At 41.2% G+C, this 14448-nt stretch overlaps 1 protein-coding gene across 1 annotated transcript in view; it reads left to right on the top strand.

Annotated features, from left to right (window-relative positions):
* Positions 1 to 348: 348 nt before the first annotated feature.
* The window catches only part of LOC308247547 (aldo-keto reductase family 1 member D1-like), a gene marked incomplete at both ends in the record, with an annotated part of 51035 nt that continues 36935 nt past the window's right edge, over positions 349 to 14448 (top strand). The window contains 2 exons of the mRNA XM_080666821.1: positions 349 to 441; positions 10994 to 11161. Of these exons, the coding sequence (XP_080522947.1) occupies positions 349 to 441; positions 10994 to 11161 (261 nt within the window). The remainder of the gene's footprint in view (positions 442 to 10993; positions 11162 to 14448) is intronic.

Consider the following 14448-nt stretch of genomic DNA (forward strand, 5'->3'; position numbering starts at 1 on the left):
ATTCTAAGAGAATTTGAGATAGACCTGTTAGTTGGCAACAAAAGCATCCTGATAGAACCCCGCTCGATTCCTTTCCTTTGTTTGTTTTTTCAATCTTTTCTTTGCAGAGGTATAAGCATAAACTCTCAATTGAGTTATTCTTATGTCTCTGGTAAAGTTCAAAGGACAATCTCAGTATTTCCATAACAACCTGGAAGAAAACAGGTTGAGAAATAGATCTGTCAATCTCTCTTCCCTCCCACTGCTCCTCCCTCTTGCCCTCCTTTTTTTGATTAAATAGGCCCTAGGACACCTGTTCAAAAGTGTTCAGAATCACTCCTAGAAATCTAAAGTCCTAGGATCTCCAAGATGGACCTCACTGTAGTAGATCACCGCATACCTCTAAGTGATGGGAACAGCATTCCTATCATTGGACTTGGTACCCACCCAAACCCTAAATTGGTAAATTTATCTCTCTTTCTGTATTGTTGTTGTTTTTTAAATAAGAAACTTTTCTAAAGTATAATCTGCAATTCCTTTTGAATGGATCTAATTGATTCACTTTTTGTAATAATGAAAGTAACCTCCAAGGGCTATTGTTTGGCTGAATGAGTATTGAGCCAAACATTAAACTAAATCAATTTGTGATTTAAAATGATCTTGGATTAGAGAATGGGACCTTTCTGCTTTCTTTACTAAAATTCAGCTGGATGCTTATTATTTTATTGATCTCAGGCACGTGAAATTACTGAGTTTATGGCCTGTGATTTTTTTTTTAAATTCATATTTGAGCACTTTTAGTTCAGTCTAAAATGCATCTCTGTAGCAATACGTTTACAAATACATCTCCTAGGGCAGTGGTCGGCAAACTCATTAGTCAACAGAGCCAAATATCAACAGTACGATTGAAATTTCTTTTGAGAGCCAAATTTTTTTAAACTTAAACTTCTTCTAACACCACTTCTACAAAATAGACTCTCCCAGGCCATGGTATTTTGTGGAAGAGCCACACTCAGGGAGCCAAAGAGCCACATGTGGCTCGCGAGCCACAGTTTGCCGACCATGGTCCTAGGACAAAGGAAACTATGGAGGAAATAAACAAATAAGACTATATCAAAATAAGCTTCTGCACAACAAAAGTAACCATCAACAAAATGAAAAGGGAGCCCACTGTATGAGAGAACATTCTCACCAACACTTGCTGATTTTTTAAATTTATGCAACTCTGGTTTTAATTTGCACTTCCTTTAAACTCTACATGAAATTAATTTTTCGTATTTTTATTAGACATTTGGAGATCTTTTGCAAAGTGGCTGTGTCTTCCATGCATGTTTCTTTATTGGATTTATCTTCTCTTATTGCTATAGTGGATTTTTAAAATATCTGCATATGAGTTCTTCGTCAGTTATATCTATGTGAAAATATCTCTTCCACTTACCTTTTCACTCTTTTAATATAACTTTTTTTTTAATATATTTTATTGATATTTTACAGAGTGGAAGGGAGAGGGATAGAGAGCTAGAAACATCGATGAGAGAGAAACATCGATCAGCTGCCTCCTGCACACCCCCCACTGGGGTTGTGCCCGCAACCAAGGTACATGCCCTTGACCGGAATCGAACCTGGAACCCTTCAGTCCACAGGCCGACGCTCTATCCACTGAGCCAAACCGGTTTCGGCCCTTTTCACTCTTTTAATGGTGTCTTCTGATGAACAGAGATTCCCAATTTTAATGTGCTCACATTTAGCACTCTTTAATTTACCATTAGTTCTTTCTGTGGCTTGTTTAAGAAATCCTTCTCTACCCAAGTGTTAAATTGGGAAATCTGGGAACAGACTCTGAGGAGATTCGCACACAGGAGGCTTATTGAAGAGTACTCTCAGAGACCAGACCTGTATGGGTGTGTGCAGTGGGGACAGTTGAACTGCAATGCAGTTTCTCAGCAATGCCACAGGGAGTTCTGGAATGGGAATGGTGCCACAGAGTTGTGCTGAGTTCAGGTGAGAGCATCAGGCCTCTATACCCTCTGTCATCCACAGAGGGAACCAGATGTGAGTAATGAGCAGCCAACACTTCTGACGATTGAGGAAATGCGGTTCATTATGACATGTTCTACCCCTGCTGTCACTTGCTTTTATATGCTAAGTTCACCTCTGGGAACAGCTCTTCCAGAATCCTGTTTGGTCTGTTTGCTGGGAAAATTTTTAAAGAGGTAGGTTAGTAGGATGAATACAGCCCTTGCCACTAAAGCTGTCTTCAATTATAACTTCTATTTATTGTCTTCCTCCCAGAATACCCATTCTAAGTTCCCTGTACCCTTAGCCAATATCTCTGCTAGTCTGGGTGACTTACCTAGTATTATGTCCCAAATCCTCATCCATGAGTTGTCTGAATCCCTAGTCAACTACCCTCTCAAGTCATGGCTGTCTTGTCCATTAAAAATCACAATTGGGCCGAAACCGGTTTGGCTCAGTGGAAAGAGCGTCGGCCTGCGGACTGAGGGGTCCCGGGTTCGATTTCGGTCAAGGGCATGTACCTTGGTTGCGGGCACATCTCCAGTGGGAGGTGTGCAGGAGGCAGCTGATCGATGTTTCTCTCTCATCGATGTTTCTAGCTCTCTATCCCTCTCCCTTCCTCTCTGTAAAATATCAATAAAATATATTTTTTTAAAAAAATCACAATTGGTAATAAGTATATCATTGGTTCACCTATCCCCATGTGATGATAAGGTATCTTACCCCTGCCAATATGGTAATTCTTTCCCTTGAATGCTGAACTCTTACAATAAGGAGGCTGATTTCCCCTGTGAATTAGGACCTTTAGAGCTACAGAGCCTAAAATTCAGGAATGGGAAGCACACATTTTCCAAGTAGGTCAAAGGGAGTGATGCTAAAATGAATCACTCCAACTGGGTTTTCAGACTCATGTATTGTACTTATTGCACAATACCGTACTAATATGTTGCCCTAAGACATATGTTATATCCTGTAGATCCAGAGACAGAGAAGCATCGATCAGACTGTCAAACCTCAGAGGGAAGGTAGGGGAGGGTGGGGGTAAGGGGGAGAGATCAACCAAAGGACTTATATGCATGCATATAAGCCTAACCAATGGACACAGACACCAGGGGGATGGGGGAAGGGCATGAGTGGGGGAGTGGAGGGGCAATGGGGGGATAAGGACACATATGTAATGCCTTAATCAATGAAGAAAAAAAAGAAAGTTCATCCTTAAGGACTTGCTCATTTCTAAAGTGGAGGAAGGGTGCTATTGGCCATTTTAGGAAACAGAACTCTTTTATTTTATTGAGATTGTCCTTAATTGTGAAATAAAATCTTTGCATTTAAATTCTCCTATCATATCACTTATTTCAGTCTCCATATATGGTTTTCTATTTGATCTTTCTGATTTTTTTCTCTAAAATTTATTTTCCTAACAAAGCTGTTAGAATTTATATAGAATTCTCTAATGCTACATTTTAAAATTATAAAGTTTGTTGTTTATGTCCACATATCCAACTGGTTTATCCAGATTGGTTAGAATTAATTAGTAATTAATTACTAATTTAGTAATTATAGCTCACCCCATTGCTGCTTCTGCCATGTAAGGGTGAATATTGTTTTAAATATGTTTTTATTGAATTTAGAGAGAGAGGAAGAGAGAGGGAGAGAGAGAGAGAGGAACATGGATCAGTTGCCTCCAGTATGCACCCATGTCCTGGGTATGTGCCCTGACTGGGAATTGAACCAGTTGCCTTTTGGAGCATGGGATGATGCTCAAGCAGCTGAGCCACTCAAGCCAGTGCAGGGAGAATATTTTATTTTAATTTTTATTGTCTAAAGTTTTATATATGTCTCCTTTTTCCCCAATTGACCTGCCTCTCCTCCCCCCGCCCCGACCCCGCCAGACCATTCCCACCCCAGGCAAGTCCCCACCACCCCAGTCTGTGTCCTTTGGTTATGCTAATATGCATGCATACCAGTATTAGTTGCTCTCTAACCCCCTCCCCTACCATTTGTCTCTAGATCAATCTATTCTTGTTCATCAAATTACGTTGATCATTATATCCCATATATGAGTGAGATCATGTGATATTTATCTTTCTCGACTGGCTTATTTCGCTTAGCATAATGTTCTCCAATTCCATCCATGATGTTGCAAATGGTAAGAATTCCTTCTTTTTGACAGCAGCATAGAATTCCATTGTGTAGATGTACCACAGTTTTTTAATCCACTCATCCGCTGATGGGCACTTAGGCTGTTTCCAAATCTTAGCTGTAAATTGTGCTGCTATGAACATAGGGGAGCATATATCCTTTCTGAATGGTGTTTCTGTTTTCTTGGGATCCATTCCTAGAAGTGGAATCACTGGGTCAAATGGGAGTTCCATTTTTAGTTTTTTGAGGAAACGCCATACTGTCTTCCACAGTGGCTGCACCAGTCTGCATTCTCACCAGCAGTGCATGAGGGTTCCTTTTTCTCCGCATCCTCGCCAACACTTGTCTTTTGTTGATTTGTTGATGATAGTCATTCTGACAGGTGTGAGATGGTACCGCATTGTTGTTTTGATTTGCATCTCTCAGATGATTAGTGACTTTGAGCATGTTTTCATATGTCTCTTGGCCTTCCTTATGTCCTCTTTTGAAAAGTGTCTATTTAAGTCCTTTGCCCATTTTTTGATTGGATTGTTTATCTTCCTTTTGTTAAGTTGTATGAGTTCCCTGTAAATTTTAGAGATTAGACCCTTATCAAAGATAACATTGGCAAATATGTTTTCCCCTGCAGTGAGCTTTCTTGTTCATTTGTTAATTGTTTCTTTTGCTGTGCAGAAGCTTTTTATTTTGATGTAGTCTCATTATTTTATTTTCCCCTTAGTTTCCATTACCCTAGGAGCTAGCTATATTGGTGAAGATATTGCTATGACATATGTCTACTATTTTGCTGCCTATGGCTTCTTCTAAACTTTTATGGTTTCCCATCTTACGTTTAAGTCTTTTATCCATTTTGAGTTTCTTTTTGTGTATGGTGTAAGTTGGTGGTCTAATTTCATTTTTTTTTCAAATATCTGTCCAATTTTCCTAACACCATTTATTGAAGAGACTGTCTTTACTCCATTGTATGCTCTTGTCTCCTTTGTCAAATATTAATTGAGCATAATGGCTTGGGTCGACTTCTGGGTTCTCTGTTCTGTTCCATAGGTCTATATGTCTGTTCTTGTGACAGTATCAGGCAGTTTTGAGAACAGTGGCTTTGTAATATAGCTTGATATCTGATATTGTGATCCCTCCAACATTGTTCTTCCTTTTCAGGATTGCTGCAGCTATTCGGGTCTTTTTTTTTTTTTTTTATTCCATATGAATTTTTGAAGAGTTTGTTCTAGGTCTGTGAAATATGCTGTTGGTATTTTAATGGGGATTGCATTGAATCTATAGATTGCTTTAGGTAGTATGGGCATTTTAATTATGTTGATTCTACCAATCCATGAACACAGTATATTCTTCCATTTGTTTATGTCTTCTTCTATCTCTTTTTTCAGCATCCTGTAATTTTCTAAGTACAGGTCCTTTACATCCTTGGTTAAATTTATTCCTAGGTATCTTACTTTTTTTGTTGCAATGGTAAATGAGATGTTTTTTTAGTTTCTCTTTCTGTGGGTTTATTATTGATATATAAAAAAGCCATAGATTTCTGGGTGTTAATTTTGTATCCGGCTACAGTGCTACATTCATTTATTAAGTCTAGAGTAGATGGAGTTTTTAGGTTTTTTTATGTACAATATCATATCATCTGTGAATAATGACAGTTTTACTTCTTTTCCAATTTGGATGCCTTTTATTTCTTCTTGTCTGATTGCTATGGCTAGCACTTCAAGTACTATGTCGAACATGGGCAGTGAAGGTGGTCATCCCTGTCTTGTTCCTGTTCTAAGGGGAAATGGTTTTAGTTTTTGCTATAAGGCTTTTATTATCTTGAGGTATGATCCCTCTATTCCCACTTTACTGAGAGTTTTTATCAGAAAAGAATATAGGATTTTGTCAAATGCCTTTTCTACATCAATTGATATGATTATGTGATTTTTGTCTTGTAATTTGTTTATGTGACATATCATGTTTATTGATTTGTGGATATTGTACCAGCTTTGCATCACTGGAATAAATCCCACTTGGTCATGGTGTATGATCTTTCTAATGTAATGCTGGATCCAGTTTGTTAAAATTTTGTTGAGAATTTTAGCATCTATGTTCATCAGGGATATTGGCCTGTAAACCTCTTTCTTTGTAGTGTCTTTATCTGGTTTTGGGATTAGGGTAATGCTGGCTTCATAGAAAGAGCTTGGAATTGTGCCTTCCTCTTGAGTTTTTTGGACTAGTCTGAGAGGGATAGGTTTTAGTTCTTTGAATATTTGGTAAAACTCCCCTGTGAAGCCATCCAGTTCAGGGCTTTGGTTTGCTGGAAGTATTTTTTATTACTGTTTCAATTTCATTAGTAGTTATGAGCTTATTCAGGTTTTTTTATTCTTCCTGATTGAGTTTTGGAAGCTTGTATTTTTCTAGAAATATGTCCTTTTCATCGAGGTTGTCCAGTTTGTTGGAGTAGAGTTGTTCCTAGTTTTTTACAAACCCTTTGTATGTCTGTAGAGTTGGTTGTTACTTCACCTCTTTTATTTCTGATTTTGTTTATTTTGGTCCTCTCTGTTTCTTGGTGAGCCTGGCTAGAGGTTCATCAATCTTGTTTATCCTTTCAAGAACCAGCTCTTGGTTTCATTGATCTTTTGTATTGTTTTTTGGTCTCTATGTTGTTTATTTCTGCTCTGATCTTCATTATTTCCTTCCTTCTGGTTACTCTAGGACAGTGGTCGGAAAACTGTGGCTCGTGAGCCACATGTGGCTTGCCAGCCGCGGTTTGCCGCTCTGTTGACTAATGAGTTTGCCAACCACTGCTCTAGGATTTTCTTGTTGCTCTCTTTAAGTTGCAAGGTTAGATAATTTGTTACCTTTTTTTTTTTTTTTTTTTTTTTAAGTAGGCCTGTAGTGCTATGAACTTCCCTCTCAGGACTGCTTTCACTGAGTCCCATAGATTTTGGATTGTTGTGTTTTCATTGTAATTTGTTTCCAGGATGCTTTTTGTTTCCTCTTTGATCTCTTTGGTAACCCAATCATTGTTTAAAAGCATGCTATTTAGCCTCCAAGTGTTTGATTTTTTTTTTCATTGTTTTTATTGTAGTTGATGTCTAATTGTATGCCATTGTGATCTGAGAAGATGCTTGGTATGATTTCTATCTTCTTGAATTTGAAGAGACCTTGCCTGTGTCCTAACATGTGGTCTGTCTTTGAAAATGTCCAATTGCACTTGGAAAATGTCCAATATACAGAATGTATATTCTGTAGCTTTGGGGTGAAATGTTCTGAAGATGTCAATTAAGTCCATCTGATCTAGTGAATCATTTGGGATTGCTGTTTCTTTGCTGATTTTTTTTAGAGGATTTATCCAGTGGTGTCAATGGGGTATTAAAGTCCCCTTCTATGATTGTATTGCTATCAATCTTTCCCTTGATATCTTCCAGAAGTTTTTTTTTTATGTATTTGGGTGCTCCTGTATAGGGTGCATATATATTTACCAGAGTTATATCTTCTTGTTGAATTGCTCCCTTTAGTATTATGAAGTTGCCCTCCTTATCTCTTGTTGTGGCCTTTACTTTGAGGTCTATTTTGTCAGATATAAGTATTGCTATCCCAGCTTTTTTCTCATTTTCATTTGCCTAAATTTTTTTTCCCATCTCTTCACTATCAGTCTGTGTGAATCCATTATTCTGAGGTAGGTCTTCTGTAGACAGCAAATATATGGGTCAAGTTTTCTTATCCATTCTGCTACCCTATGTCTTTTGATTGGAGCATTTAATCCATTTACATTTAATGTTATTATTGATAAGCACTTGTCTGTCACCATTTTTATTCTTCATGCTTGTGTCCTTCTTGCCTTTCTATTTCTTCTTTTTATAGCAGTCCCTTTAGCATTTCTTGCATTGCTGGCTTGGTGGTAATAAACTCTCTTAGCCCTTTTTTGTCTGAGAAGCTCCTGATTCCACCTTCAATTTTGAATGATAGCCTTGCTGGGTATAGTATTCTTGGATTCAGTCCCTTGCTTTGCATCACTTTGTATATTTCATTCCATTCCCTTCTGGCCTGAAGTGTTTCTGTTGAGAAATCAGTTTTTATTCTAATGGGAGATCCATTGTAGGCAACTTTCTGTCTCTCTCTGGCAGCCTTTTAGATTCTTACTTTGTTGTTGATGTTTGCCAATTTAATTATGATGTGTCTTGGTGTCAGTCTTTTGGGGTTCAACTTGTTTGGGACTCTATGTGCTTCTTGGACTTGTGTGGTTTTTTTCTTGCCAATATCAGGGAAGTTTTCTGTCATTATTTCTTCAAACAGGTTTTCTATTCCTTGCTCTGCTTCCTCTTCTTCTGGTACCCCTATTATGCAGATGTTGTTTTGTTTCATGTTGTCCCAAAATTCCCTTAGGGTCTCCTCCTGCTTTTTAAGTTTTCTTTCCAGTTGCTACTGTGTTTGTATGTTTTTTTCTACCTTGTCTTCTAATTCACTGATGTGGTCCTCAGCCTCTTCTAGTCTACTGTTGAAGCCTTCCATTGTGTTCTTTATTGCAGCTAGGTTATTCATTATTTCCTCTTGGTTCCTTTTCATGTTAGTGACATTCTCATTCAGCTCCTTATAATTCTCATTGAGTTGTATGTATTTGTCATCTAGATATTTGAGCATCTTATAACTATTACTTTGAATGCTTTCTCTGACCTGTTACTTGCCTCCATTTCATTTAAGTCCCTTTCTGGTGATTCCTCTTTTTCTTTCCTTTGGGGATTGTTTTTTTGTTTCCTCATTTTTGCTGTAATGTTTTAATAGTTTCTATGTCGTAGATTCAACTACTTTTCTACACAGGTCCTTTTGGAGGGGGTGCACTGTAGTTGCTGGTTTTGGGGTTCTAGTGGTGCAGTCTCTTAGGTCTCCTGGGCTTGGTGATCTAGCGGAGCCCCCTACTTGAGCTATTTGGGTTCTCTTGATGTAGTTGGGTCTGAATGTTAGTTTCTCATTTGTGGATGAAGTCCCATCATGGATTGGCAATGTGACTCACCCCTGGCTTCATTGTGCAAGCTGTTGTGGATATGATCATAGTTTTTGCTCTTGTGGAAAGAGTTGCCTGAGGTCTCACTGGTATGTGCTCACTGTGAGTTCATGTGACCTTGTCTGGGGAGGTGATTCCTCAGTAACACACCAAGGTGTCCAGAGGTAGGCAGCCGGTAGGGGAATGTCATGGATCCTGCTGAGGAAGCCATACGCCCTTGGTTGGAGATGCACATGCCCAGTGGCAGCTCACAGAGGGGCCCAGGAACTGTCTGCCAAGCTATGTGCCCACAGGATCTACACACTGGAGCAGCATGATCATGTGTGCTGCCAGCCCTGGGGAGGGAAAAGTCCCAGTTTCTGCTTCAGGAGATGTGCGCCTTTGGTTAGATATGCATGCCCAACGGTAGCTTACAGAGGCACCAAGGTGCTGTCTGCTGGGGCAGTGGGCTCAGGGGACCCATGTGCTGGAACAGAGCTACCGCGGGGACTGGATGCCAACAGCCGGGGTCACCCCTTGCAGCGGCTCAGAGAGGAACCCAAGAGCCACCTACTGGGGCAGTGGGCTCAGGGGGCCTGCATGCTGGATCAGTGCGACTGCAGTGACTGGAGGTCGGCAGCTGACAAGGGGGAAGTTCAAGTTTCTGCTGACAGGGCCTTGCGCCCTTGGTTGGATATGAGCACACTCAGTGGCGGCTCTCAGGTGCTTCTGAGAGATGCCTGCTGGAACAGCAGGCGCAGAGGGGCCCACTTGCTGAAACCACGTGACTGTGGAGTCTATGGGCAGGCAGGCAGGGAGGGGGAAGTCCCAGTTTCTGTTGTCGGGGCTGTGTTCCCTTGTTTCAATATGAGCACACCCAGAGGGGGCTTACAGAGGCACCCAGGAGCCAGGCGGTGGGCTCAGGAGGCCTGCAAGCTGGAAACGCACAACTTTAGTGTCCGGAGGTCAGCAGCCAGGGAGGGGGAATTCGCACTTACTGCTGCGGGATCCATGCACCCTTGGAGATGGACATCCTAGGGTCTGCAGGTCTGCAGGTCTGCAGGTCTGCAGGTCTGCAGGTGGGGCAGCAGGACTTTGGCTGGTGTGGCTGCAGGGTCATGGGCAGTGTCCAAAGCCAGTCTGGATTGTGGTGCTGATGAGTTCCTAGAGGAGGCCGCTCTCCCCTTCAAGATGGCGTGGGCTCCGTGCCTGAGCCCCACAGGCTGGAGAGTGCCTGCAGCAGTGGTAGGGGCTCCCTACCCAGGAGAGCCTGGTCTGCCAGCCTCTGATACTCCTGCTAGATTTAACTGTCCCTCACTCACTCACACACACACACTACATACATCCGCTTTCTCCCTTTTCACCCCCTCACTCACTCATACCCTCTCCCTCACCTCAGTCCTGCCAGCCACCATCTTCTGTTCCCATTCTTTTTTGTCTTGCTTCTTTTCTTCAGTATACTTATTTGATATTCATCCATGTTGCTGTGTATATCAATAGTTCATTCCTTTTTACTATCTGTTAGTATTCCATTCTGTGGCTGTATCTCAGTTTATTCACCCAAACCTTTGATTTATAACTGAGCCTATGTCAATGAATCATGCCTTCCTATAGCATGGAAACCATGAAATATCTTGTCACTGGTAACACTGATCAAGTCACATTTCTGAAACCACAAAGCTAAGGGCAGACCTGGGATGGATGGAGTCTCCCACTGAGGGTGGAATGCTCCCTAGAAGGTCAGTTTCTCCAGTCTCTAGATACTATATTCTAATCACAACAGCATGGAACTGGGAATTTGTCATTTCCACTCTACAGCAGTGTCCTGATTAATACCGATTAAACTAAATGAAAGACTCATTTCTTTTCTACCAAAATTCAACCCCTTTATTTCAGACCCTTAAGGGGAGCTGTAGAGCAGCAGTGAAGCTCGCCATTGATGTTGGGTACCGGTATATTGATGGGGCCTACAGCTACCAGAATGAAGATGAAGTCGGGGAGGCCATCAGAGAGACGATAGCAGAAGGAAGGGTGAAGAGAGAGGATATTTTCTACTGCGGAAAGGTGAGAGCTTCCCTTCACCCTCCATCCCTTCATATTAATGATGGACCTGATGTCACTTTTCTCTGCCCAAAAATGTTGGACTCATGAAGAGGAGTGAATTTTCAACTGCCAATTCCTTACTCTTGCCAAGATGCTAGGGACTAATAAGGCCCTTGAAGTGGGCTTCGGGCAAAGCTCTTTCTTCATACTTGGGCACGGATTTAAAACAATATGCAAAGAATCAAGTCTATAGAGCAAAAATTAGGGAAGTGGAGGGAAAGGAGGAGATGGTTCATATTACAGAAGCATTTGCTAAAGGTTTCTTTAAATGAGCTGCCTTCTTTTGTGCCTATTTGTTCATAGATAACTAATTCTTTTTTTTTTATTAAATCTTTATTGTTGAAAGTATTACATATGTCCCCGATTGAACCCTTCTAGCCTGCCTCCAACACCCACCCCAGGCCTTCACCATCCTATTGTCTGTGTCTATGGCATATATATATATACAAGTTCTTTGGTTTATCTCTTCCCACCCACCCACCCTCCCTCACTTTCCCTCTGTTATTCGACAGTCTGTTCAATGCTTCTATGTCTCTGGATTATTTTGTTCATCAGTTTATTTTGTTCATTAAATTCTACTTATGAGTGAGATCATGTGCTACTTGTCTTTCTCTGACTGACTTATTTTGCTTAGCATAATATGCTAAAGGTCCCTCCATGCTTTCTCAAAGAGTAAGAGATCTTTTTTTCTGGTGCATAGTATCTATCTATCTATATAAAAGCCTAAGCAACTGACCGATTGACCAGTAGCTATGATAGGCACTGACCACCAGGGGCAGATGCTCAATGCAGGAGCTGCCCCCTGGTGGTCAGTGTGCTCCCACAGTGGGAGTGCTACTCAGCTGACCACCAGGTGCCAGACGCCGGGCTCATGGCTGGCGAGCACTACTGTAGTGGCACGAGCCTCTCCCGATCGGGAGTGACTGAGCGTGAGCCCACAGCAGGCACAGCGGGGCCGGGAGGCAGGAGCAGCAGGTGGCGTTGGACTGCCAGTTTCAGCCTAATCCCCGCAGGCCATGCCAAGGGACCCCACCAGTGCACTAATCCGTGCACCAGGCCTCTAATTCCATGATATAAATGTACCACAGCTTTTTTATCCACTCATCTACTAATGGACACTTGGGCTTTTTCCAGACCTTAGCTTTTATAAATTGTGCTATGAACATAGGGGTGCATATATTCTTTCTGATTAATGTTTCAGGTTTCTTAGGATACATTCCTAGAAGTGGGACCACTGGGTCAAGAGGCAGCTCCATATTTAATTTTTTGAGGAAACTCTATAATGTTTTCCATAATGGCTGCACCAGTCTACAGTCCCACCAGCAGTGTAGTAGGGTTCCCTTTTCTCCACATCCTCGCCATCACTTGTCATTTGTTGATTTACTGATAGTAGCCATTCTGACAGTGTGAGGTGATACCTCATTGCTGTTTTAATTTAGATCTCTCTGATGACCAGTGACTTTGAGCACCTTTCCATATGTCTCTTGGCCATGTGTATATCCACTTTGGAAAGTGTCTATTTAGGTCCTTTGCCCATGTTTTAATTGGATTGTTTTTCTTCCTTTTGTTAAGTTGTATGACTTCCTTATATATTGTTTTCTGTTGGTTTTTTAAATATATTTTTATGATTTTCAGAAAGAAAGGGAGAGGGAGAGATAGATAGAAACATCAATGATGAGAGAGAATCATTGACTGGCTGCCTCCTGCATGTCCCCTACTGGGGATCGAGCATGCAACCTTGGCATGTGCCCTTAATTGTAATCGAACCTGGGACCCTTCAGTCTGCAGGCCGATAATTTATACACTGAGCCAAACCAGCTAGGGCTCCTTATATATTTTGGGTATTAACCCTTTGTAAGATATATCATTGCCAAATATTGTGGGCTCCCTTTTCATTTTATTGATAGTTTCAGCCAACCTTCGTGATCCCTCCCAGCCCAGCCGCACCTGGGGCAGCACCGAGGCTCAAAGGGTATCTGCCGAGGGAGCGGGGTTCCTCCCGCAGATGGGGTCCCTTGGCCTGGCCTGCAGGGATCGGGCCAAAACCGGCAGTCCGACATCCCTTGAGGGGTCCCGGAATGCGAGAGGGCACTCTGCAAAGTTGCTGTTGCTTGGCAGCTCCTGTGTTGAGCATCTGCCTCCAGGTGATCAGTGCGCATCATAGCTACCAGTCAGAGTGTCTGCCCCCTGGTGGTCAATGCGTGTCATAGCTACCAGTTGGATGGTTGAACAGTCGCTTAGGCTTTTATATATATATATATTTATGTCTTTTATCATAGAGCACTAATTCTTTATTGAGCTATAATTCATGTACCAAAAGTTCACCATTTTGAATAAATAATTATTTGGATATTCACAAAAGTTGCATGACCATAACCACCACCTAATTTCAGAATATTTTCATCACTCTAAAAAAAAACCAAAAAAAAAACACACCCCGTGCCCACTAGCAATCACTTCTATTTATCCCTTTCCTCAAGTCAATTGTGATCGTTATCTACTTTCTGTCTCTATCATTTTCCTATTTTGGACATTTCATACAAACAGAATCATACAATAAGTGGCCTTTTTGGTCTAGCTTCTTTCATTTAGTATAATGTTTCTAGGTCCATCCAAGTTGTAACATGTATCTTTCCATGGCCAAATAGTATCCCATTGTATGGATATACCACCTTTTGTTTAGATCACTACCGTGTGAGCAATTTAAACGTCCAGTGTTATATACCACTATCCATTGAAGAGCATTCAGAAAGATAAAGCATCACGATTAAAATGAAAGCCAATGGGAATAAAGAATGTATATTTACAGGCAGCTTTGCAGGAATAAAGCTGTAGAACTTTAGAGAACTTATAATACAATTCTCCTGAGGAACCTAAAGAAAAAAAGATACTGCTTCTGATTTCACCCTCTCCCCAGACCTCCCCTCCTCCCAGCTCCCCACTCAGTCTCTTTCCAAGTTCTCCAGGGATTTTCAGTTCCCCAAATCACCAGCCACTTATGGGTTATGATTCCGAGGGGCCACATGGAGCCACTGTCCCAAAACATCAACCTGAAGCTTTTCACTTTATTATAGCTTTACAATCCTGATGCCTAAAGATTTTATTATTACAGTCTCTCAGCAAAGTAAAATCTTAAACCTTAAAGAGGTGCTCCCCAAATGTTCCTACAGAGGACTAAACTTGAATTCATATTGTGAGGACCTACACCAAAGCAACCTGCCCAAAGCCAGAAAGACTTTTGAAAACTT

Source organism: Plecotus auritus (genome assembly GCF_963455305.1).
Source record: "Plecotus auritus genome assembly, chromosome: 4".
Taxonomy (NCBI): domain Eukaryota; kingdom Metazoa; phylum Chordata; class Mammalia; order Chiroptera; family Vespertilionidae; genus Plecotus; species Plecotus auritus.